The sequence below is a fragment of the Nymphaea colorata genome, chromosome 9, assembly GCF_008831285.2.
Source record: "Nymphaea colorata isolate Beijing-Zhang1983 chromosome 9, ASM883128v2, whole genome shotgun sequence".
NCBI lineage: Eukaryota > Viridiplantae > Streptophyta > Magnoliopsida > Nymphaeales > Nymphaeaceae > Nymphaea > Nymphaea colorata.
The window spans coordinates 2,527,001-2,548,350 of record NC_045146.1 but is presented as its reverse complement, the minus strand read 5'-3'; the positions used below and the strand labels follow the sequence as shown (position 1 = coordinate 2,548,350).

The 21,350-nt window shown below is 35.3% G+C and overlaps 1 protein-coding gene across 4 annotated transcripts in view; it reads left to right on the top strand.

Moving 5' to 3' along the window:
• The first annotated feature begins 11,252 nt into the window (after positions 1-11,252).
• The window catches only part of LOC116260343 (uncharacterized), a 41,735-nt gene continuing 31,637 nt past the window's right edge, over positions 11,253-21,350 (top strand). Inside the window, exons 1-4 of one of the 4 annotated variants that reach the window (XM_031638603.2) lie at positions 11,253-11,532; positions 13,428-13,593; positions 13,701-13,761; positions 20,192-20,228. In XM_031638603.2, the coding sequence (XP_031494463.1) occupies positions 13,474-13,593; positions 13,701-13,761; positions 20,192-20,228 (218 nt within the window). In that variant the 5' untranslated portion in view covers positions 11,253-11,532; positions 13,428-13,473. Of the gene's footprint in view, positions 11,660-13,427; positions 13,594-13,700; positions 13,762-18,838; positions 18,882-20,191; positions 20,229-21,350 lie in introns of those variants that run through there. The other 3 variants (XM_031638601.2, XM_031638604.1, XM_031638605.2) reach the window with 3 other exon arrangements.

The window sequence follows — 21,350 nt, the reverse complement described above, 5'->3', positions numbered from 1 at the left end:
ATTATCAAGGAAAAACAGCTATACCAACACGTGTTGCATTTTTTTTTTTCATAAATTCCTCTTTCCGTTCTCATACCAATTTTTTAGCATAGGGCGGAGTTAAAAATTTTTAATTAAGGGATATGGGTAATAAATTTTAAATTTTTAAAAAACATCTGTAAATCAAAAAAATTTACCCCAAGATATCAATATAAAAATACCTACTTTTTTTTTTTGTATCTTTTGGCGCACAAGTGTCCAACACACATTTATCTTTTTTTGTACCCCAACGCTTCTAATTTTTGACTAAGACTTAAATATCATTTTTCAAAATTTTTGTATAAATCAAGTAAAATTTTCTAAAATTTACATATAAAAAAAATTAAGAAACAGACCCTCGTTGAAAGTATTTTTGGACGTAACTTTCACTTTTTATGACCAGGTAACTAACTTAGTTGGTTAAATCAATAAGAAACAATAGGTTAAATAACGTATTTCCTCTACACCAATGTCCATAACTCTCTTACGGTTCTTCTGCTCTCATTTTGGTATGGTTGTTCAACTAGTCAAATAGCATTAGCTTGACTCAATCTTAACTCATACAAACTTGGCTCGAGTTTGACTCATTCGACCCAAAAAAAAGTCAAGTTCAAGTTGAAAAAAGTAAACTTATTTACTTAATCAAACCCGACCTCGAGAGCTCGACTTGGCTTAGACCGGATTAGGCCCCGTTTGGCTCACTAAAAGTGCCCCAGTAGCAAAATCAAAACACTTTTTTTAATTTTTCCCTGCTTCCTCCCAAAATTTTTCAATACAAGTTGAACTCGATGGGGTCTTGCTATTTCTTCTTTTGGCTATCTTTCATCAAGACTTTTCGGTACAGAACTAGCACAGTGAGTTTCTTGTACTTTGTGCCTCAACATTGATTTATATTATTTCACTGAGCCCCTGTTAGTTATCGTTTCAAGCCTTAGCAAGTGGAATTTGAACACGCATAAATTCAACCGAGCAGAGTTTGAGCTAATGTGTTGGAGCTGGGCTCGAGTTCGAGTGGAGATGGTCCGATGGAGCTGGGTCTTATATGACTCAAGCCGAGTTGGAGTTGGACTAACTTGAGCAACACTGCACCCGTAACAACATACTTATCCAATGTCTCATGAATTGTATCCACCTTGAAATTATTCTAACTTGAAAGCAATTTGAATTAAAATAATGAAATCTTACCCTCTCAACCTATTTTAATTGCTGAAATGTAAGCAATTATGAGTTGATTTACCTAAAACCCAACTAGACAGAATTTAAAAAGGAGACTAAAGAGGTAAACATTATGTTATGGTTGGATGCCCAACCTTGCCTAGCTGGTCCTCTGTTTTGTTGGATAGCAAATAAAAAGACCTAAAACACACTAGATATTTAGCACCTTGCCTAAATACAATCCTAAACTAATTGAAATGAGTCGAACACGCAATTGAAACCTCATTAAAGTGAAACAGAAAGCAATGATAAGAACAAAAACCACTTAACCATACTTATTGAAAAAAAATGTAAAGAAAGTAACAAACTATACTAAGATGTATATCGCTTCTTGTTGGAAAATGATTCCAATTTGTGAGAAAAACCAGTCACTACAACTTGTTATTTATAACACATTGGATATTTCTCGTGAGTGATCGTAAAGCCTAAACAAGCATATGATTAACAACAAGAAAACATTTGGAAAAGAACAACATGACCAACACAAACTGAGATTCTACGACCTGAATCTTGTGACAAGGACAAAAAGATTATACTGATAGCACATTTGTTTCACATTAAAATTAACACCAATTAAAACAAAATAACCAATAAAAAATGGCATGCTTGACACGAAAAGAAAATAAATACAGTATTTTTTTTTTTTTGGTAGTGGAAGTCGAACATTCGTACGTAGTTGGCGTAGGCTCGATCTGTCTATTGCATACAAATAACTTGCCTACCTGATTAGCTCATGACATAATATGTCCTAACAATTGATATTGCAAAGGAAAAACTTCTATCAATAAAAAACCATTACTTTACATAAGAGCTACAACTCTCAGTCTTAGTCTCAAACACCAAAAAGTTGTACAAGTATGCACAAACAAAAGTGCATAGAAGAAATATATATGACATTGTCGCATTACTTCCCAACAATCCCCCATTCTTTCAACTGCCCAACCAATGTTACAGAGTGACCTAGTGAAGGCAGATAATCAAAGCATTAGCACAACCGTTGAGTATAAAAATAACGACAAGAACTCAGATATATCATTTAAGTGTATAATTTATGTGTTGTATTGTATGTTAAAATAATAATGGGTGAGTATCATCATTGGAAGGAAGCCCACTCTAGCATTAGTAAATCATATTTTTTAAGTTCCACTAAGTTTGATTTGCCGATTTCTTGGACATTTTAACGAATCAGACTCAATCTGACTTACACAATTAACCGATCACATTAGTAATAACAGCAAAAGAAATTAAATAATTAAATAAATAAATAGAGAAACAATTCATAGTAGCATGATTTTCAAATTATGCATACACATGCACCCACCTGAGTAAGATCATGATGCCACCCAACTCATCAGTGTATTTGGATTTGGGGGCAGACTGTTGCGCAGCTTATACTCCTAAATACTGAGTGAGCTCAATGTGTTACTACAGTAACATTGGCATCATTTGGGTAACCATCGTTATGACTCACATTTCATTGAGCTCAACGTGTTACTACAGTAACTACATCCCCAACGCACTGCTTCATGTGGGAGATAAACTCCTCTAAGTAGTCCAGGGAAGAAGTACTTTATACATTAATCTCTGCATTCATGGAATGTCCTGATCACACGAGTTCTCGGACCCCTATGCTACCCAACCTGGGCCCTTTTATGTTTTACAGTTGGGTTTGACTCTTACAGTCGCAACATGTGCCGATCTCAGACTTTTCATTTGTGGTATACTAGGTTGTTATTGGAGTTTCCCCTTATAAGATCGACTTGGAAATATAAAGCTGGTCCCAGGACATTGCCAGTCATGAACGGACATTTACGTAAAACAAATAAACAACCATCACGCTCAATCATTTTAATTCATGAGCGTACTTTTATAACTATCTCACTACTCATCTTTTCATTATCAATTACGCTCATCTCAGAACTATAACACGAGTTTATCATTAAGCAACTCGCTCTTGGAACTCAATTACGAGCATGTATCATCATTACAGCTCGAGTTCTCTATTTGAGTGTGGCACGTATTTCTAAAATCGGATACAATTAAATAACATGCATGTATGCATAAACATATATTCAAAAAATCAAACTGGGCTGAGTAGACTTAAACTATTTGCTTAAACTTGCAACTTAGTTCAAGCATGTTAAATCTCAACTTTGTTAGTCCAAGTATTCTATAAATTATGTGATTAATCTAATTATGTATTATTAACATTAAATCTTAACTAAAACTCTATGTGATCAATCGCCCACCCGGCTTCATCTCGACTCTAGATATGGCCAATGTAGTCGAACTGAAGCTGGATCATAGCCGACCAAGATTTACTATTAATCAAACCTGATTAAAGCTAGTTGGGTCCCACAGCCTAGCCTAGCCCAATGTCAAGTTTTACGATGCAGCAAGCTGGTGCGCGGCTCGACATGGGTTTCAATACAGCTTAGACAATTAAGTCACGCAAACACTATTGGCATAGTCTATTCATTGCTCGTATGCACTGCATGCAAAATGAGAAATTTCAAGGTTTCTAACAAAAAACTGACAACATCTCTTCTATCAATCTGATTAAATTCTGGTCCTTCAGAATCATGAAGAATAGCTGCAGTTTGCATCCTAAAATAAGTAACTAAACTTTCTATGATTAAAAATCTAAAGTTTTACATATAACAAAAAAAAAACGCAATAACTTTCATTATATCTGATAATTTGGCAAAATCTTTGTTCCACGTTATTACAATGGGAAAGAGGAAGTATTAGGCAAAGTTTCATTGCCCTTTCTCTCTCTGCCCTCTTTTTCTCCTCCTCTCCCTCTCCTCTCTCTATTTGCCGGTTTCTCTCTTTCTCCTCTCCTCCATCTTTCCCTCTTTTCTCTCTTCCTCCTCACGTTGGATCCCAAAGGAGGGGGTAACCCCTGTTTATAGCCAAAAGTTATTATTTTTATTAATTATTATATTATACTTTATATTATTCTATCTTGAGGAGGTTTATTTGTTCAGTTAATTAGATTTAAATGATTAGTTTCATTTCTGGTTTAGCTTAGTATCTAATCTTAGCTTAAGAGTTGCAACCTATCATTAATTTGGTGCTTAAGCTCTTAAACTATCATTAGCTAAATTTAATCATGATTAATATAATTTAATCTAGAATAACTAATTACTAATCTACTCATGGTCATAGCTGAACATTACCTGTTTGTCATTAATCAATGACCATAATGCCTTAGTCTCACTGGTTCTTGGACTATTTTAGTCTCCTAGTTTGACTCTGAATTTCGTAACCACTGGACAGTGGACATCCATTTTTTGTCATTTTCGAAACACAAGCAAGACCAGGTAGTGACCAGGTAGTATACTTCTATATGTATTATTATTTTCAAATTCTGATATAACGTCGTAGCAATACCCACACATAAACAAAATAAGGTTCATGAACTTCTAGGGGTAAAACTTTAATTCATACATTGTTTCTAATGCCAATAAGCATTATGTTACACAAGATGCATGGGAACTAACCAAAAAACTTGTCGACAACACTTCAAAGGTCGATGAAGACTAGATCAAAACATTATCACAAATATCGTTTTTGAGTTTTTAATGATGAGGTTTTTCTCATGTATTTTTCAGCAAAATTGTTTTTTAAAGATATTGAGCAAATTTTGATGATTTTTTAAAAAATGAAAAAACTCATAAAAATCAGGCAAAAATAAAATAAATAAACAACTAATACGGAAACATTAAAACTTACTAGATAAGCAATAAATGAAAAATAAAAAATAAAAATTAGCAGTCTATTAAAACACAAGTAACAACAAACAACAATTTGTAGCCTTCATGGCTTTACAACACAAATAAGGTCATTCTTCGTTTAAAAAAAAAAAAAACAAAACTTAATCTTCATCCCAAGATGTAGAGTTAGATTCTTCATGCCCATATCTCATTGCTCTTTGTCTTTCATTATCTTCGTCTTCTAAAGACAAGCTGTTATCAATGTCATTGTCTTCATGTTCTTCTTATAAAATGGGTTTACATAGTCAATATATATAGATTTTCATTTATCTTTTGTAATTCTGGAGCTATGTTTTGCCAATGAAGGTTCTAATGAATATCAAATCAGTTAATATTGTTGGTACAGAATTGTTTATTTTCTTTGTATTAATGGCATCATCTGCACTCTATTTTTTTTTACAAGCTGGCGCACTACATAGCTGACTTAGAATTTTAACTGTTACTCCATGAAGATAGAAATAGAAGATCCACACATTTCAGTCAAAACCCTAAAATATACTAAAAAAACAACAACATAAAATTTAGATCTATCTTTGTAATTAAGATATTTAAAATTTTAAGTAGTCGCTAATTGAAAAAAATACGCTAATAAACTAAGACACTTACACGGATGTGACGAGCCTACATCAAACAGTGTAGGGTCTCTATTATAATACTTGAACAATTATTGGCTATTTGTAAACCATTTCATAAGAAATAAATTTTTTAACATTAGATCCAAAACTTCACAAACTTCTTCATCCATTTTTATTAGTTTATTCCAAAATAAATGAAGACTTAAATAAGCAACTTCTTCATGCCCATATATGGTTGCTCTTTGTCTTTCATTATCTTCGTCTTCTGAAGACAAGTTGTTATTTATCTTTTGTAATTCTGGAGCTATGTTTTGCAAATGAAGGTTCATTTTAATGAATATCAAATCAGTTAATATTGTTGGCACATAATTGTTTCTCTTCTTTGTATTAATGGCATCATCTGCACTCTATTTTTTTTTACAAGCTGACGCACTACATGGCTGACTCAGAATTTTAACTATTACTCCTTGAAGATAGAAATAGAACATCCACACATTTCAGTCAAAGCCCTAAAATATACTAAGAAAACAACAATATAAAATTTAGATCTATCTTTGTAATTAAGATATTTAAAATTTTAAGTAGTCGTTAATTGAACAAAATAAGCTAATAAACTAAGACACTTACACGGATGTGACGAGTGAATACAGTTTATGGCAAAGCCTACATCAAACAGTGTAGGGTCTCTATTATAATACTTGAACAATTATTGGCTATTTGTAAACCATTTCATAAGAAATAAATTTTTTAACATTAGGTCCAAAACTTCACAAACTTCTTCATCCATTTTTATTAGTTTATTCCAAAATAAATGAAGACTTAAATAAGCAACTACAACATGTATTGGACTGCACAAATTACGGTCCCATCTTTTACCAATTACCTTTCAATAGGCATATACTTTTCCTTTTTATCTTTGCTTGCAGTTTACTGTGCTTCTTTAGCTCAACCCAGAGCTTCATACAAGTATCATGTCGTAGCTCCTTATCCATTTATCCTTTTCAACACTTTCACTAATAGTTCAACAAATATAATTCTTTCACTTCTCATTTTCCAAATGTCTTAATTTTGAATAACCCATGTTCTTTTTTCTTTTTTCTTTTTTCATCTTTCTTAATATCTTCTATGTGCCACCATGCGTTAGAGGCAACCTTAAACCTCAAACATTCTTCCTGCGTCAAAATATAATTCAAACAAATGAAATGTGAAGCAAATATTGTTATGCCATGTCTTTGCAACTCATTTACTTTTGTATGAGTTATCATATTATCGTAATAATATCATGATAAATTAATTTTGCCAATATTTGCAAAAGAATGCAAATTTTTTGCATTTTTTTCGTTTCCCTCTTTTTAATGTTAATATCACTCTATGACATTGGACCAAAAAAACAACATTTAAGGAGAAAACTAAGAAAATCGGGTGATTTTTAGACCACTAGCACATGAAAATGACTCTAAAATACAACATGATAAAATAGAGCTTGCACTACTGAAAACAATTGAAACAAATACAAAACAATATGTCAAAACCCAAGTTTACCTAAAAGACATTATGAAAATAAATTAGGAGCAAATGAAACTAGCCTTTAGAATCAAGCACTCCCTAGATGACCAACACCTAGAAGCACCCTTCTCCAAGGCATGTGACCTCTAAATCTGTCAAAACTTGATCTTACAATAGCATTAAGCGAGGATAAGTCGTCTAACTAATGGCATTGGAAACATGCAAAAAACACAAATAATGTCAGCTAGACTCATCCATATGCATGAACACGAAATAGGAGAAGATTTGACTATTTAAATGTTTGAATCCAAGGGCCAAGACTCCTCTCATACATCCTATGACCTTGGAGTTGCTCTTTTTGACCAATGAACTTTTGGAGACAAAGAAAAAAAATGGAGCAAACACATAGATGGAAATGACACTAGAGAAAGGTCCATGGCATCATCAAATGTTTGGAAATATCCTCAGCACAAAGGAATCTCGTAGCCTTGATATGTTCTAGCCAAGACAGCAATACAATGATTGACATATGTGGAAAATAATTGGAGAACACAAAAAAACAATGGAAAGAGAAGGAAGTGAAGATCATCCATGAAAGGTCCATGGTTGCAACAAAAAAGGAGGGTTGTAAGCTTCAAGTGTTCAACAATGGAGGTTCAGGTCCCAACAATGAAGAAGAAGAGGGGGCTTTCCCCTATATTTATTTATTATAATTTCATTGTTTTAAAGATATGATTATTAATAGAATACTTTATGAACATATATTTGCTTCTATGCTCAAGACACTCCCTAAGGGGTACTCCTTTTGGATTTTTTCAAAATTTGAGGGAAGGTTGGAGCTTTGGGGTGATTCATACTCTACTATGATCTAAGAACCAATATGAACTTTAGACACATGCATATCCAAATATTATTTAGATATGCTCAGAAGCATGAAAACACGATATTTTATTCCATTTAACTCCAACTTCTACATACCTGAAACATTGTTTGTTAAATGGTTTTCAATGGTAAAAATGTGGATAGATGCATCTCATAATAAAATATAGTGCATTTCATGCATCACAAAGTTACATTATAATGTCATGCAAGCAACATAATTTGCCACAAGTAAGTTCATACCAACGAAGGGAGAATGAAGCAATGCATTCACATACCTACATTATACCACATTTAAAGTCAGCCATTCAATTGACATAGAGTCTCATACCACAAATTATTTTTCAATCACCATTTTATTGTCTCTATTTGAACCTTAGTAAACAGGGAAGTGCATGGATCTATCATAGAACCATGTCCACACTAGTGGACCTAGTCGATGTAGATTTATGTATCTAAATCTACTAATCCATAAAATCTTGCATTTAAGTTGTTGTAAGATTCATGTATAAACAAAGATGTTGGATGTTCAACTTGTCATATTAGTGCCTTCTTGTTTTCTTATTTTGTCATCTCCTCTAGTTGAATATGTCTTAGTGATTTTTTCTTTCCCAAATTTGTCTTTCATTTTTTTTCTCATGTTCAAGAGCGGAGTTTAGGACTAATAATTATATTTGCTATGTCAAATCATCTCAATATCACATCGTACACTTGAACATGGTGTGACAGCCAGCTGGATAGCCACAAATATGAGATTAGATGTTGACGTTGCACAACCTTCAACATTTCTTAGTTGATACAAAATGATAAAAGCATGTTTCTACTTTTTTGGGAAAACAATGTGAATGAATGCCCATGGATAACCATTTAGAATAATTATTGGGTGTTGATGCTATCAAAAAGGAAATTACATTGCAAAATACTCATTGTTAGTCCTTTAATACTGGAAATAACCTTAGTAGCTATAGTTGACATGAAATTGCATGGATGCCCATAGTAGAAGGGAGAAGGAAAGCATTATTGTCTCATTGGTCGGACAACACTTTGGAGGTCTCCACCGAAGAAGGAATGATCCATTGAAAATTCAAAACTTCATTGCGGTGCATTTTGTTTTTTGCCGAAGCATCATGCATTGTCAAATATGGTGGCAGGAAAACATCTTCGATCGACAACATATTTTACTAATGACTTGCTCCTAAACAAGATATCATTAGTCATTTGCTATTATAAACAATGCAACTGCTTTTTTAAACAAGACATAAGATTAGGCTTGCTAAAAACAACACATAACCATTAGTGATAAGCAACCATAAAAAATTAAAGTATTTACACTAAATATAAATAACAATATTGTTAGTGAATTGCTATTATAAGCAACACTATGTCAGTAAAAAAATATGATAAAAGACACATTCTCATGACTTACTACTATAGCACTTTCGGCGTTATTGATTTATACTATGAGCCATGTTGATAATATGAACAACAAACAAACATATGCTACACATCATTACTGATTTCCTTCAAATCATAAATTTCAATAGCAGCAATAAGCGTATGGCATACATCATTGCTTACTCGCCTCCTATCAATAACAAACACCATTTGCAAATTGTTGCTATCAGTAACACAACCCATTCATTGTAAACATAAAAAGCTGCAACTTGCTGGTATAAAGAAATATGCACAGTAAAATGCATTTGAGTAAAGCTTACTTACTTCATGCAAGACAATGGAGTATTTTTATGCCATTCGTTACATGTTATAAGTAGCGTATTTGAGGGTTATAAGTAGACAAACATTATGACGAAGCGTACTTCAAAAAGAACAAATGTGGATTAATCACAAACATAACAGAAGATATACAGAACAACAATATCAATAACCTGTTACAGCCAAAAGTTACTATTTTCCCACTACATATAAACAACAGACACCATTAGCAGCTTGTGTTAGATACTACTGACAACTTGTTTCTACAAAGAAAGATGCATAGTGAAGCATATTTGTTAGCAATTCACCTAGCTCACATAAGATGATGGGTACTTGTGTTATTTGTACATGTAGGCGACAAATTTGAGATATGAAAGTGGGATGATTCTGATCAAGTTTAATTTAGCAATAATATATGTTGATTGGCTACCAACATGGCTAAAGATAAACACATGTAGTCACTTCCATTTGACATCAGCATTTTGCAATTGCTAATATCTTGTTCATTAGTATATTTCAGCATGATCATTTATAAAATGGTACAAATCTTTTTGCATTATGTGTCTAGTATTGCAGTAACTTATAAAATGTATCTAAATTGTAGCCTATAAGTGTAGCATGCAATGGATCTTAGAAAGATTACTAAACAAATAATGTGAAAATAGCAGGGAAAAGATGACAACTGAAACTGTTGAAGTGCAGGACGAAGAAGCCCAAGCAGCCAACTAATTTGACTATGTGGTGGAACCAATGAGACCATGCTATAACATAAGAAGTTACTGATATACCACAGTGCACCACATGCTTATTCTTCCAAACCATGTAATATTGGCAGCTTTATATGTGTATTGTTTGGTTTTATAGGAACATCATGCATGAACTTCACAATTATTTACAGGTGAATTTTTTGCTAGACTGGACTTCATGTTTCATTTTGTGGTTACATTATGATCAAAAGTCCGTAAAGTCTATTGTTGTCATCATACAAAGTCCTTCTTCTTCAACGGTTGCGTATTAATTGTTTTGAATGTATTTGGAGTTGCCAACAACAAGAAATAGCATAAATCATTATTGACGACTTGCGTACAATGGCTATCAAGATGCCAATTTAATCTTCACAATTTGCATACGATCTCTGTCGAACCTTGGCAATGAGCAAGTGTTTCCATAAGTTACACTGCACATTTGCATGATTTAAAATTCTTTGCGGTATAAGGAGTTTTGGTTAGTTTAATGTAAATCAATAGTCATGTCCTTTGAAATATAAACTACAATAGCTGTATGCACTTTTATTAAATTTGGCTCAACACGGTTGTACAATGGCGAAATGCAGATGAAAGCTTGTGAAATACAAAGACACACAGTAGAGACATGATATAGATTACTGGAGAATGGTCTTATAGAAAGTCTACTACCGCCGACGACTACGTACTTGAACCATCAAGAAACTTAAGTTGACCTAATCTTAAATTCATGAATCCGAAACCTTAGAAATCTAGGTTTGCGGTGAAACAAACACAACGTGATGTTTTTTTACCGACCAAAGAAACGTCAAACATCCATGCCTGGTGTTTATTGACGTAAGAAACGTCACACATCCATGGGTTTTGCAAGGGGGGCGGGTTGCAAGATCTAACATCCAGTGTTTGCTAAAAGATCCTCGGATTTCAAATCTTCGGCTAACGAACGTAGCCACTGAACCCTCACCGGTTCGGCGGTTCCCTGTTAACGCTGCTTGGGGTGGAGGAGCACAGCTCCAGCGGATTGGAGAAGCTTCTTCCTGCAACGGTTGGGTCTATCAGTCCGCCTCCGCCCTCGGCTTCTACCTGCGCAGCACCGGCAGCCAAGTGCTCTCCGGCCCCCTCTCGCTCTTTCCTTTTGTGTATCTACATTCATCTCTCTGTCTCTCTGCTGTGCGTTCGCTGTCGTGCGTTGGACTTCCTTTCTCTCTTTTAAGAGTTCATCAGCGTTCGGGTATCGATTTCCTTTCTATTGGCAGTTAGGGTTTATCTTTTTTGTTGATTGGGTGAAAGCTTTTGCGATTTAATGGCTTCCAGTATATGATCCTTTCATTCTGTGATGCGATGTTTACCGATTTTTATCTTTGGCGTACATGAAACTGATCGAGTATGGCTGCTGGTTTCTCTTGTGTGCATCTGGGCGCTGTTTTTTTCTTTTTTTAATATATATATATTTTTTGTACGTTTGGGTACTGCAGAGGAGTATATACCACTTAAGCCTGTAATGACTTTGTCCGTTCCGGAAGTAATCCCATTGCTTTTGCCGTTTGCTAAACCGATTGTCATGTAGGATAATATCGGCAGAAGAGTACCGCAGGGGAGTCATTTGATGGCTGATCGGAAAACTTCCCTTTTCGTGGCATAGGACGGAATACTTAGGTTGTTGCTACTAACGTTATGAAATACGAGGTGCATGTGTTATGTGAGGCTTTCCGAACATCGTTGTCTCTTGCTTCCCTTTTATTTTCCTCCATTTCTCCGTGTGCTTCGGTTGTCAGCAATGGCAAGAGTCTTGTTGCAGATCGCTTTCTTCCTTTCCAGTGCGCTTGCTAGAGTGATTTGGGCATGACTCCTGTTGTTGCAGTTTACACTCGGTGGGACTACATTCCCACTTGACGTGTTAACAACTCCTCCCCAGTTAAAAAAATGAAGACCAGCACAAATCGGTTTGACTGCCTTTTTGAACACACAATCTTTATCTTAGTTGCTTCTAAGATGGTCTCTAGGAAACACTTGATGCTTTCTGTGGTTTTGCCAACTGGTCTTTTGTCTTTTGCACCTGTAGATCGTATGCAGTTCATGTAAAAATTTTCAAATAAAAAAGGGTGTTAGAAGTGGGCATATTAATGTTTGATAATGGTTCTGAAATTATAGGAAGTTCAAAGCAAATGAGTTCTAATAGTGGAAACTCTCTAATGTTAAACTGTTAGCCAGTAAACGTCCACAATTTTTTTTTTATGCCAACAAACACTAGAACTTACTCCGTGTCATTATACTTCCACCCAATCACACATGAGTGCAATTTTGAGTGTGGATTGAAAATCCTCCTAAACTGATTCCAGGATCATAAAATCCCAGGATTTCAATCCTGGTGCAATCAAACACAACCTAAAAGATGAGTGCTAGCTTGTGGAGCGTCCTTTTGTAATTTTTTCTCCTTTTATTTCGTTATGTATATGTGCACGGTAAACAGTCATCAACCAAAGTTGAAGGCAGTGACTGAATGTTGCATTATTTTTCATTTCTACTAATTCACTGATTGTTAACTAGTAGTAAGATGTATTTGGTATCCTTGTTGCTTACATTCTTCGTTAACAGTTTCTTCATAATGATACCCATGTGACATAGCTCACTAGGTATAGTGGTGTCGATTTTATCTTCACAGATGTTAACCACCAAACCAAAATATAACCATTTAGATGTATTAGACAAAGTTGTATATTTAGAAGGACAAGAGATGCAAAAAGATTACAGAATGAAATTTAGGAATATGGCATTGGTTTTGACATCTAATGAATATAAAAGCAGTTCTCACTTTTTTTCTTTTTTATGCACAGTCTTTTGTTGCTTATGGATTCCAATTGGGTTGGTTATAAATTTATATTTACTCATGGTGATGACTGTCATTTAAACTGATTACTAAGTTCTCATTCTCTTTTATGCACACCATAAAATCTGGATAGGATATTATTTATTTTTCCTTACTGCCTTCTTTTTGACAGGTAAAAGAACTCTAGTATTTTCAGAAACACTAAGTGGTTCGTGCAAATGGGGAAGAGGAAACGGATGGATGATGGAGGCCTCAAGCATGATCATGGGAATGATGCCCAATGCTCCAGATCTACATTATTTGTCACTAATTTACCCTATTCATTCTCTTCTTCAGATGTATTGTCCCTTTTCCTTGTTTACTTTCATTCCAGGAGAAGAGTATCATTTCCCTCTCATATAGTTGATTACATTTCAAAAAGTTTCAATTCTGATCCTGTTTGCAGCTTGAAGCAACATTCTCTGATGTAGGGCCACTTCGTCGCTGCTTCATGGTTACAGAAAAGGGTGAGTAACAAAACTTTTTTCATGACCTTCAAGATATATGGATCAATATGGAGGGTAACTTATTGCTTTTATGATTTTATCTCAGAATAAGCTTGTGCGAAGAAGGTATATCCATTTCTTTGAGTATTTACCAAATATTGGGCTCATCGTGGGTATGAATTTTGTTGATAAATTTCGGGAAAACTCTGATACTTTATAAATTTAAGACTAGAGAAGGAAGACATAAATTAGGAAAAAGATGTGTTCACGTGATGATAGCATCTTGCATCAAGGAATATACATGATAGGTGAAAAAAAAAAGAAATTTTTTACTATAGTGTTCTTACATATATATTTGTATGTAATTGCTTTTATTTCTCTGTGTAAAATTGTAAAGTTTCCTGAGCTTTGTAAAGTACGCAAATCAATGTCATTGATGGCATTTTGGCTATTAGTTAGTAGAAAATGGTTAAATATATAACTATATTAAAGGTTTTCTCAGATTTTTAGATTTTTAGCATTGTAATCTCAAAAAATAGTTGAACTTTTTGCACACATTAATAAAAGCTTCTCTTTTCTAGTTATTTGTGTGGAAATGCTAAAATAAATAAAACTTCGTAAGAAAAATTAGTGTCATCCCAAAAGTTCGCTCTTGTTTGGCTGTTTCTGTAAGCAACACCATTTTTTTGGGAAAAGGATAGGTTCAATGGGTGATTTTTTATTTTTACTACTACAATTTGTTTCCTCCACTTTACAATATTAACCTCGTCATCACCATCGCTACTGCCACCAGCACCACTGCCCATTAACACCAGCAGTGTCATTGCCACCACCTCCACCAACAACTGCTACAACAACTGCCTCTTGATGGCCTCCACCACTCCGATAACTATCATCACATTGCTGCCGTGTCTCTCTCCCTTTGATTGCAATCAGTTGCCTTCTAAATATTTATTTCATTATGAGTAGATTTCTTTTTTAAAAAACAGTAAGTTTTTCTTTGTGCCTATAAACAGGAAGCAAAAATTTAATCAAAAAGCTAAAAACCTTAACCAAAGTCTTAAGGACTCAAATTGGTTTCTAGTAAGTCTTCTTAAAAAGTTATGACTTGAAATTCACCTAATTTTGGTGTCTACCAAAGTTATGCCCAGAAATTTAACCAACTTTTGGTGTCCTTGAAGGCTATAGCCAGATGGATGAACGTGATATCATAAGCCATTGTCACCAAAGTTGTCAACATAAGGACTAGTTGGTCCGTAGTTGCCTAGTCGACCTAGACGGTAGTCAACCAACTGGTCCTTAGGTACTTGTCTATTGGTTCCACAATGGGGAGTTGGGACTACTCGATCGTTTTGGTCAACTAGTCATAAACTGGGTGGTCCCTGAAGGTTTTTTTTTTGGTGGGCGGGGTGGGGGGGGGGAGGGTTATGTTTATAGTTTATTATTTATATATAAACTATGTTTTGAACTTTCAAATGTAAAATTTTACTTTTACTTTTAACCATATCCACAAATAACGCAATATTTTCAAAAATATTGTGATATTAACGAACAAATCAAGAAAACGAAAAAAGGGAAAATATTGCGATATTTTGAAAAAATTGTTAAAAATGGATTATTGCGATTTTCATTATTTTTTATTTCATTTTCTGGTTTTGTTCTTTTCAACTTTTGTTTGATTGTTTTATCTCCTCTTGTTTTGGGTATTTAACATGACCTCGTAAATGCATTAGAATACTTATTTACACTTTCATTTCTTGTGTTTTTACCTAATATTTTAATTTTAATTTTTTTTAAAACTCAGAGATTTTTCTAAAAAGAAAAAAAAAAACAACTTGCATCCAAAAAGAAAAAAAAAAACAACTTGCACGAAAAATACCTGAGAAAACCTAACCGATAAAAACCCGAGAACGATATTTGTGGCTATGCTTTTAAATTTGTTTTAAGTTTTAACGTACCTTGAGCTTTGTTTTTCAATTAGCTTTCCTTTAAACCACATTGAACCTCTATTTTGCGTGTGCCTCCCTCTCTCACACACACAACAGGAGCAAGAACAACAACAACAGCAACAACAGAGCAGTTGCACATTCCTTCCCTTTCTCAAACATGAAGCTGTCCTTGTGTTTATAATATGTTTACGTGTATATTATTCTGTATAATATATAACTCCCTATATACGTACTCTGAACATAAATATGTGTTTCTGTGCATATAAAAAAGGATAATAGATATTAGATAGGTATATATGTGACTATAGTATTCTGTATTTCTCTCTCGCTGTTGCTTGTGTTATATATATATATATATATATATATTTATATGCATCTATCTATCTATCTACCTATATATATATATATATATATATATATATATATATATATATTTATGCATTTATATATACGTGTGTGCATGTTTGTTAACAAAAAAAGCAGATATTTTTTACAAGTATATAATAAAGCTTAGAAAATTGTAGTTCTGATGTGGCTTCTCCTAAAGTCACAAGGAAATAAATGGAGAGCGAGAGAGAGAGAGAGAATATTGGGTTTTTGTCAATTATTAGAAATAGGACACAGGTTGTTCAAAACCCTTAAAAGATTGATTGAGACGTTGGATCGACCTAGTGCAAGTCAATTGGCTATGCCTAAATGCATACATATATTTAAATGAAAATAAATATAGAAATGTATATTTATGGGTCAGTGATTAGTTGGTTGACAAGCATTTAGTAGGGCTGCACAAGAGCCGAGTCGAACCCGAGTTCAACCAACTCGAACTCGGCTGGACTCTTATTTTGCTCAGCTTGAGCTCGACTCGAGCTTCAAAAATTAGCCCGAACTCGACTCGGTTGACAATGAAGGAACTCGAGCTTGACTCGAGTCAGGCTCGTTTAACTCGTTTAGGATGATTTCTTTCTTCCTTGCTACATTTTTTGGTGGAGATAGCTGTGTAGGCGAGATGATGAGAGCTTTAGAGGTCTCTGCAGAAAAAACGGAAGACAAAAACCTTAAAAAAAATCAGATTGTGGATTTTGTGCTTAGCCCTCAATGGAGCGAGCGAGCTACTGAGTAACAGAGCCCTCGAGTGAGGGTTCTGCGCTCAGAGCCCTCGAGTGAGGGTTCTGCGCTCAGAGCCCTCACTTGGCTCGAGCAGAGAATCCAAGGTCATGCAAGCAAGGGTTCTTAGTTCTGAGCAGCTCAAGCGATGGTTCTAAGCAGAGAACCAAGGAACCCTCACTCAAGCGAAGGGAAAATCAGAACCCTCACTCGAGCAATAGGGTTTTTGAGAGCTCAGAACCCTCGTTAAAGAGGGGGGGAGAGAGAGAGAGAGAGAAATGAAAAAATGTTGAAGGCTTACCTTTGGTCTCACCCACCGCCACCCGTTGTTGAATGAATCAACAGCGTCGCCGTGGCCAATGCCATCTGCCATCATTGGAGGATGGAGGAAGCTTCCGTCGAAGGTGAAGGAGAAAGGGTGAGGAGAGATGAGAGAAAAGATGATAAGGGAAAACAATGGGTAAGGGTGAGGAGAGAGAAAAAGAGAGGGAAAATGAATGATATTGATTGAAAAGAGTAATGATGATTGTTGAGGATGGGTGGTGGGTGTAATGATGAGGGTAAGAAAAGGCATGGGTGAAGAGAGAGAAAAAGAGAAGGAAAACTGAAAATGCGTGAAAAAAACAATGATAGTAAAAAAAATGAAAAAATAATAATGGCGTTGAGAAAAAGTGAGGTGAAGAGAGAAAAATGAAAAAATAAATGAAAACTTTGTAAAATTTAACAAAGAAAATAAAAAGTCGAGCCAAATGGAGCTTAGTTGAGTCGAGTCCAACAAGTTGAACTCGGCTCACTAATATAGTTGAGCTTATATTTAAGCTCGAGCTCGACTCGTATAAAAAACGTGTCGAGCTCGAGTCGGGTTTACTCGAACGAGTTTGAGTCGAGCCCGAGTTGGCTCGACTCATTGTGCAGCCCTAGCATCTAGGATGGTTAATTGACAAGCCTAAGTGGTGACTAGCTTGAAGCACTGAATGGTTAATATTGACTCAATTGACTAGTGGGATTTTGACAGCTAATCTATACATAAACCTCAGCATTATCTTGATTTTAATCTAGAATGTAGGAATTAAAAAAGACCAAAAGATTAAGACTAAGGGAGAAGCCACATTGCTAATGTGAATACAATTTGCAAGGCCTACAGATAAGGCGGGGCACCGGGTTGGGCCGCCGTCGTGTACCTGGTACCCGCCCCCAACTTGGGCCTGGGCCAGCCCGACTCGTTATCGGGCTGGCCCGGGTGGGCCCGATAAAGCCTGATTCGGGCATGATAAGTTATTTTTAAATTTTTTCATTAATTTATATATATATATATATTTATAATATTTTATCATATTAATTATATTTATATATTATTTTATATTGAAAATATTTTTTTAAATTTAATCGGGCCTAGATTGGGCTGGGCCCGCCCGATGCCCAGGCTTACCTAGACATGTGACTGCAATATGAGGTGGTCACTTGTAGGGCTACACAATGAGTCGAGCCAATTCGGGCTCAACTCAAACTCGCTCGAGTAAACCTGACTTGAGCTCGACTCGTTTTTTATACGAGTCGAGCTCGAACTTAAATATAAGCTCGAGTATATTAGTGAGCCGAGTTCGAGTTGGTTAGACTCGACTCGACTAAACTCGAATTGGCTCGGCCTTTTGTTTTCTCTGTTAAAATTTACTAACATTTCATTATTTTTTCGTTTTTCTCTCTTCACCTCACTTTTTCTCAACACCATCATTATTTTTTCATTTTTTTGCTATTGTTGCTTTCTTCACGCGTTTTCAGTTTTTCCTCTCTTTTTCTCTCTCTTTACCCACGCTTCTTCCTACTTCATCATTACACCCACCACCCACTCTCATCATTGCTCTTTTCAATCAATGTCATTCATTTTCCCTCTCATTTTCTCTCTCTTTAGCCATGCTCATCCTTACCCATTGCTTTCTCTTATCATCTTTTCTCTCATCTTTCCTCACCATTTCTCCTTCACCTTTGACGGAAGCTTCCCCCATTCTCCGATGATGCAGATGGCATTGGTCATGGGCCTCATGGCAATGCCGGTGATTCAACGACGGGTGGCGGTGGGTGAGACCAGAGGTAAGCCTTCTACATTTTCTCATTTGTCTCTCTCTCTCTCTCTCTCTCCCTCTTTAACAACAGTTTTGAACTCTCAAAAACCATATTGCTCGAGTGAGAGTTCTGATTTTCCCTTCGCTCAAGTGAGGGTTCCTTGGTTCTTTGCTTAGAACCTCGCTCGAGCTGCTCAGAACCAAGAACCATTGCTTGCAGGAGCTTGGGTTCTCTACTCAAGCCAAGTGAAGGCCCTGAGCGCAGAACCCTTGCTTGAGGGCTCTGTTACTCACTCGCACGTTCCATTGAGGGCTCTAAGCACAAAATCTACGATTTGATTTTTTTTTTTTTTTAAGGTTTTTGTCTTATGTTTTTTCTGTAGAACCCTTTAAGCTCTCATCATCTCGCCTACACTTCTATCTCCGCCAAAAAATGTGGCAAGGAAGAAAGAAGTCATCCTAAACGAGTTAAATGAGCCCGACTCGAGTCGAGCTTGAGTTCCTTCATTGTCAACCGAGTCGAGTTCGGGCTAACTTTTGAAGCTCGACTCGAGCTCGAGCTGAACAAAATAAGACTGAAGCCGAGTTCGAGTTGGTTGAACTCGGGCTCGAATCGGCTCGTGTTCAGCCCTAGTCACTAGTCAGTTTATTCCTATTAGGGTCTGGGATCCAAGCATCTGCCCTTAATATTTCTATGTAAACTCAACTCTTGCGGAATTTTGTCTAGCGGCCTGACTAATAGGAGGAAGGACTGAGAAAACAAGAGGGAGAGAGAGATGCAGATAAGGGACTGTTTTATAGTAAAATATATAAAATTAATATGGGCATAGCAAATTTATTAACAATTAAGGGAAAAACATATTAATATAGTGTTTGGTGGTGATAACAATATATGCTTATTGTAAACTTATGCATGTTAGCCTTCCCAGTTGTGTATGGTGAAGGCAATTTTTTTTCATATTCTATGGTGAATGTGGCTGTAGAACATGAGAAGATCATGTAAACAAATGTTTTACAAGGATTTAGTGATTGGCAGGACTAGATAATTTCTCACAAACTAAAAATATTAAAAGAGCAGGAAGGAGTTGTTCACAAACCAGATAATGCAATAGAAATCAAGAAAGAATTTCAACATTTTAAAAGTGAGATGACACAGGATGTAATAGGGTAAACAAAGATTTAAAGAGATAGAATAGTAACTTGCATCCGAGATGAAGAGCGTGTGTGTCACTTAAACTGCTTGCAATTGTGAAATATTGTGCTCCATTAGTACCTTTTATTTCTCCTTTAATAAGTGATACAGTTCACTGGTTAACTTCGATTTTGGTTGTTTGGCAGGATCAAATGAAAGTAAAGGCTTCGGATTTGTGCAATTGTAAGTTCTGCTTGTTTGGTATTTGGTTATATGCTGCAAAAAGAATTTGCTATACCTTTTTGACACGAAATCCATCCAACAGAAAAATGAATATTGTTTTCACTACTTCCATAGTGATCATCTTTTATTTCTTAGATAATTCTCTTAGGAGCTACACAAAGAGCAGGACAGAATATGTGCTCTAAGGCACACAAATTTAAGATATTGTTGCTCAAAAACATGCTTTAAAGAGATCTAACTGAGAAAAGCGGGATTCACCATCTATTTATGCATGACAAGTAGGAAGACCAGCTATCAGGCTAGCGTCAGTGGCTAGAAGTGCAGGCAGAAGGCTACTGTGGGGATTAGCCAACAGCTAGACATTGGTCATTTTAATAATGAAGAAAAGAACGAAAGGACAGGAAAATACAAAAGCGATGTATGTATTATAAAAATTTATACAGGTGATTGCACTATATATTTTAAAAGTCGTGTTATATATATATATATGCAGTTATACCTGTACCATAGCCATAAATATCATTCTCTAGTTTTTGTAACAGTGTGGCTTTTCCTGGTATCTTTTTCAAAGTTGTTTTTTCTGGGGAAAATCTTGGCATGTTTTTAAAGATGAAAAAATCCTAAAAATTAGGTACCAATAAAATAAACACGAAACTAATAAGAAGACAAAAAATAATTAGATAAAATGATGTTTTTGGCTATAGTTTTGAAAAGAATGCAATTAATGACACTTTTTTTTGTAACTTTTTTTTTTTAAAATGAGCACCTTTTTCAGTCTTTTTCTGGTTTTCTCTTTTTTAACTTCAATACACAGTTTTTGTTTGTGCCTATGCAATGTACAAATATTTTGTAATCTTTATATCCCCTCTGACAGTGCCTAACTTTGGCTGATGAGTCCCATGCACATCTAGGTGTGGCTGGTTTAAGTAGATGCTGGTTGATTGTACCCATCTTTTCTGCCCATTGAAATTTGGCTAGTTACAGCTGACCTCTAGCTAGGGTGGGCAGTGGTTGCATACACAGTTGGACTCTTGGGTTCTCATGCTTGTATCATGGATATCGTTGATGAAATTTTTTTCTGATATATAGGTGGCTTTCAAAGCACATTCTTCTAGTGGTTCC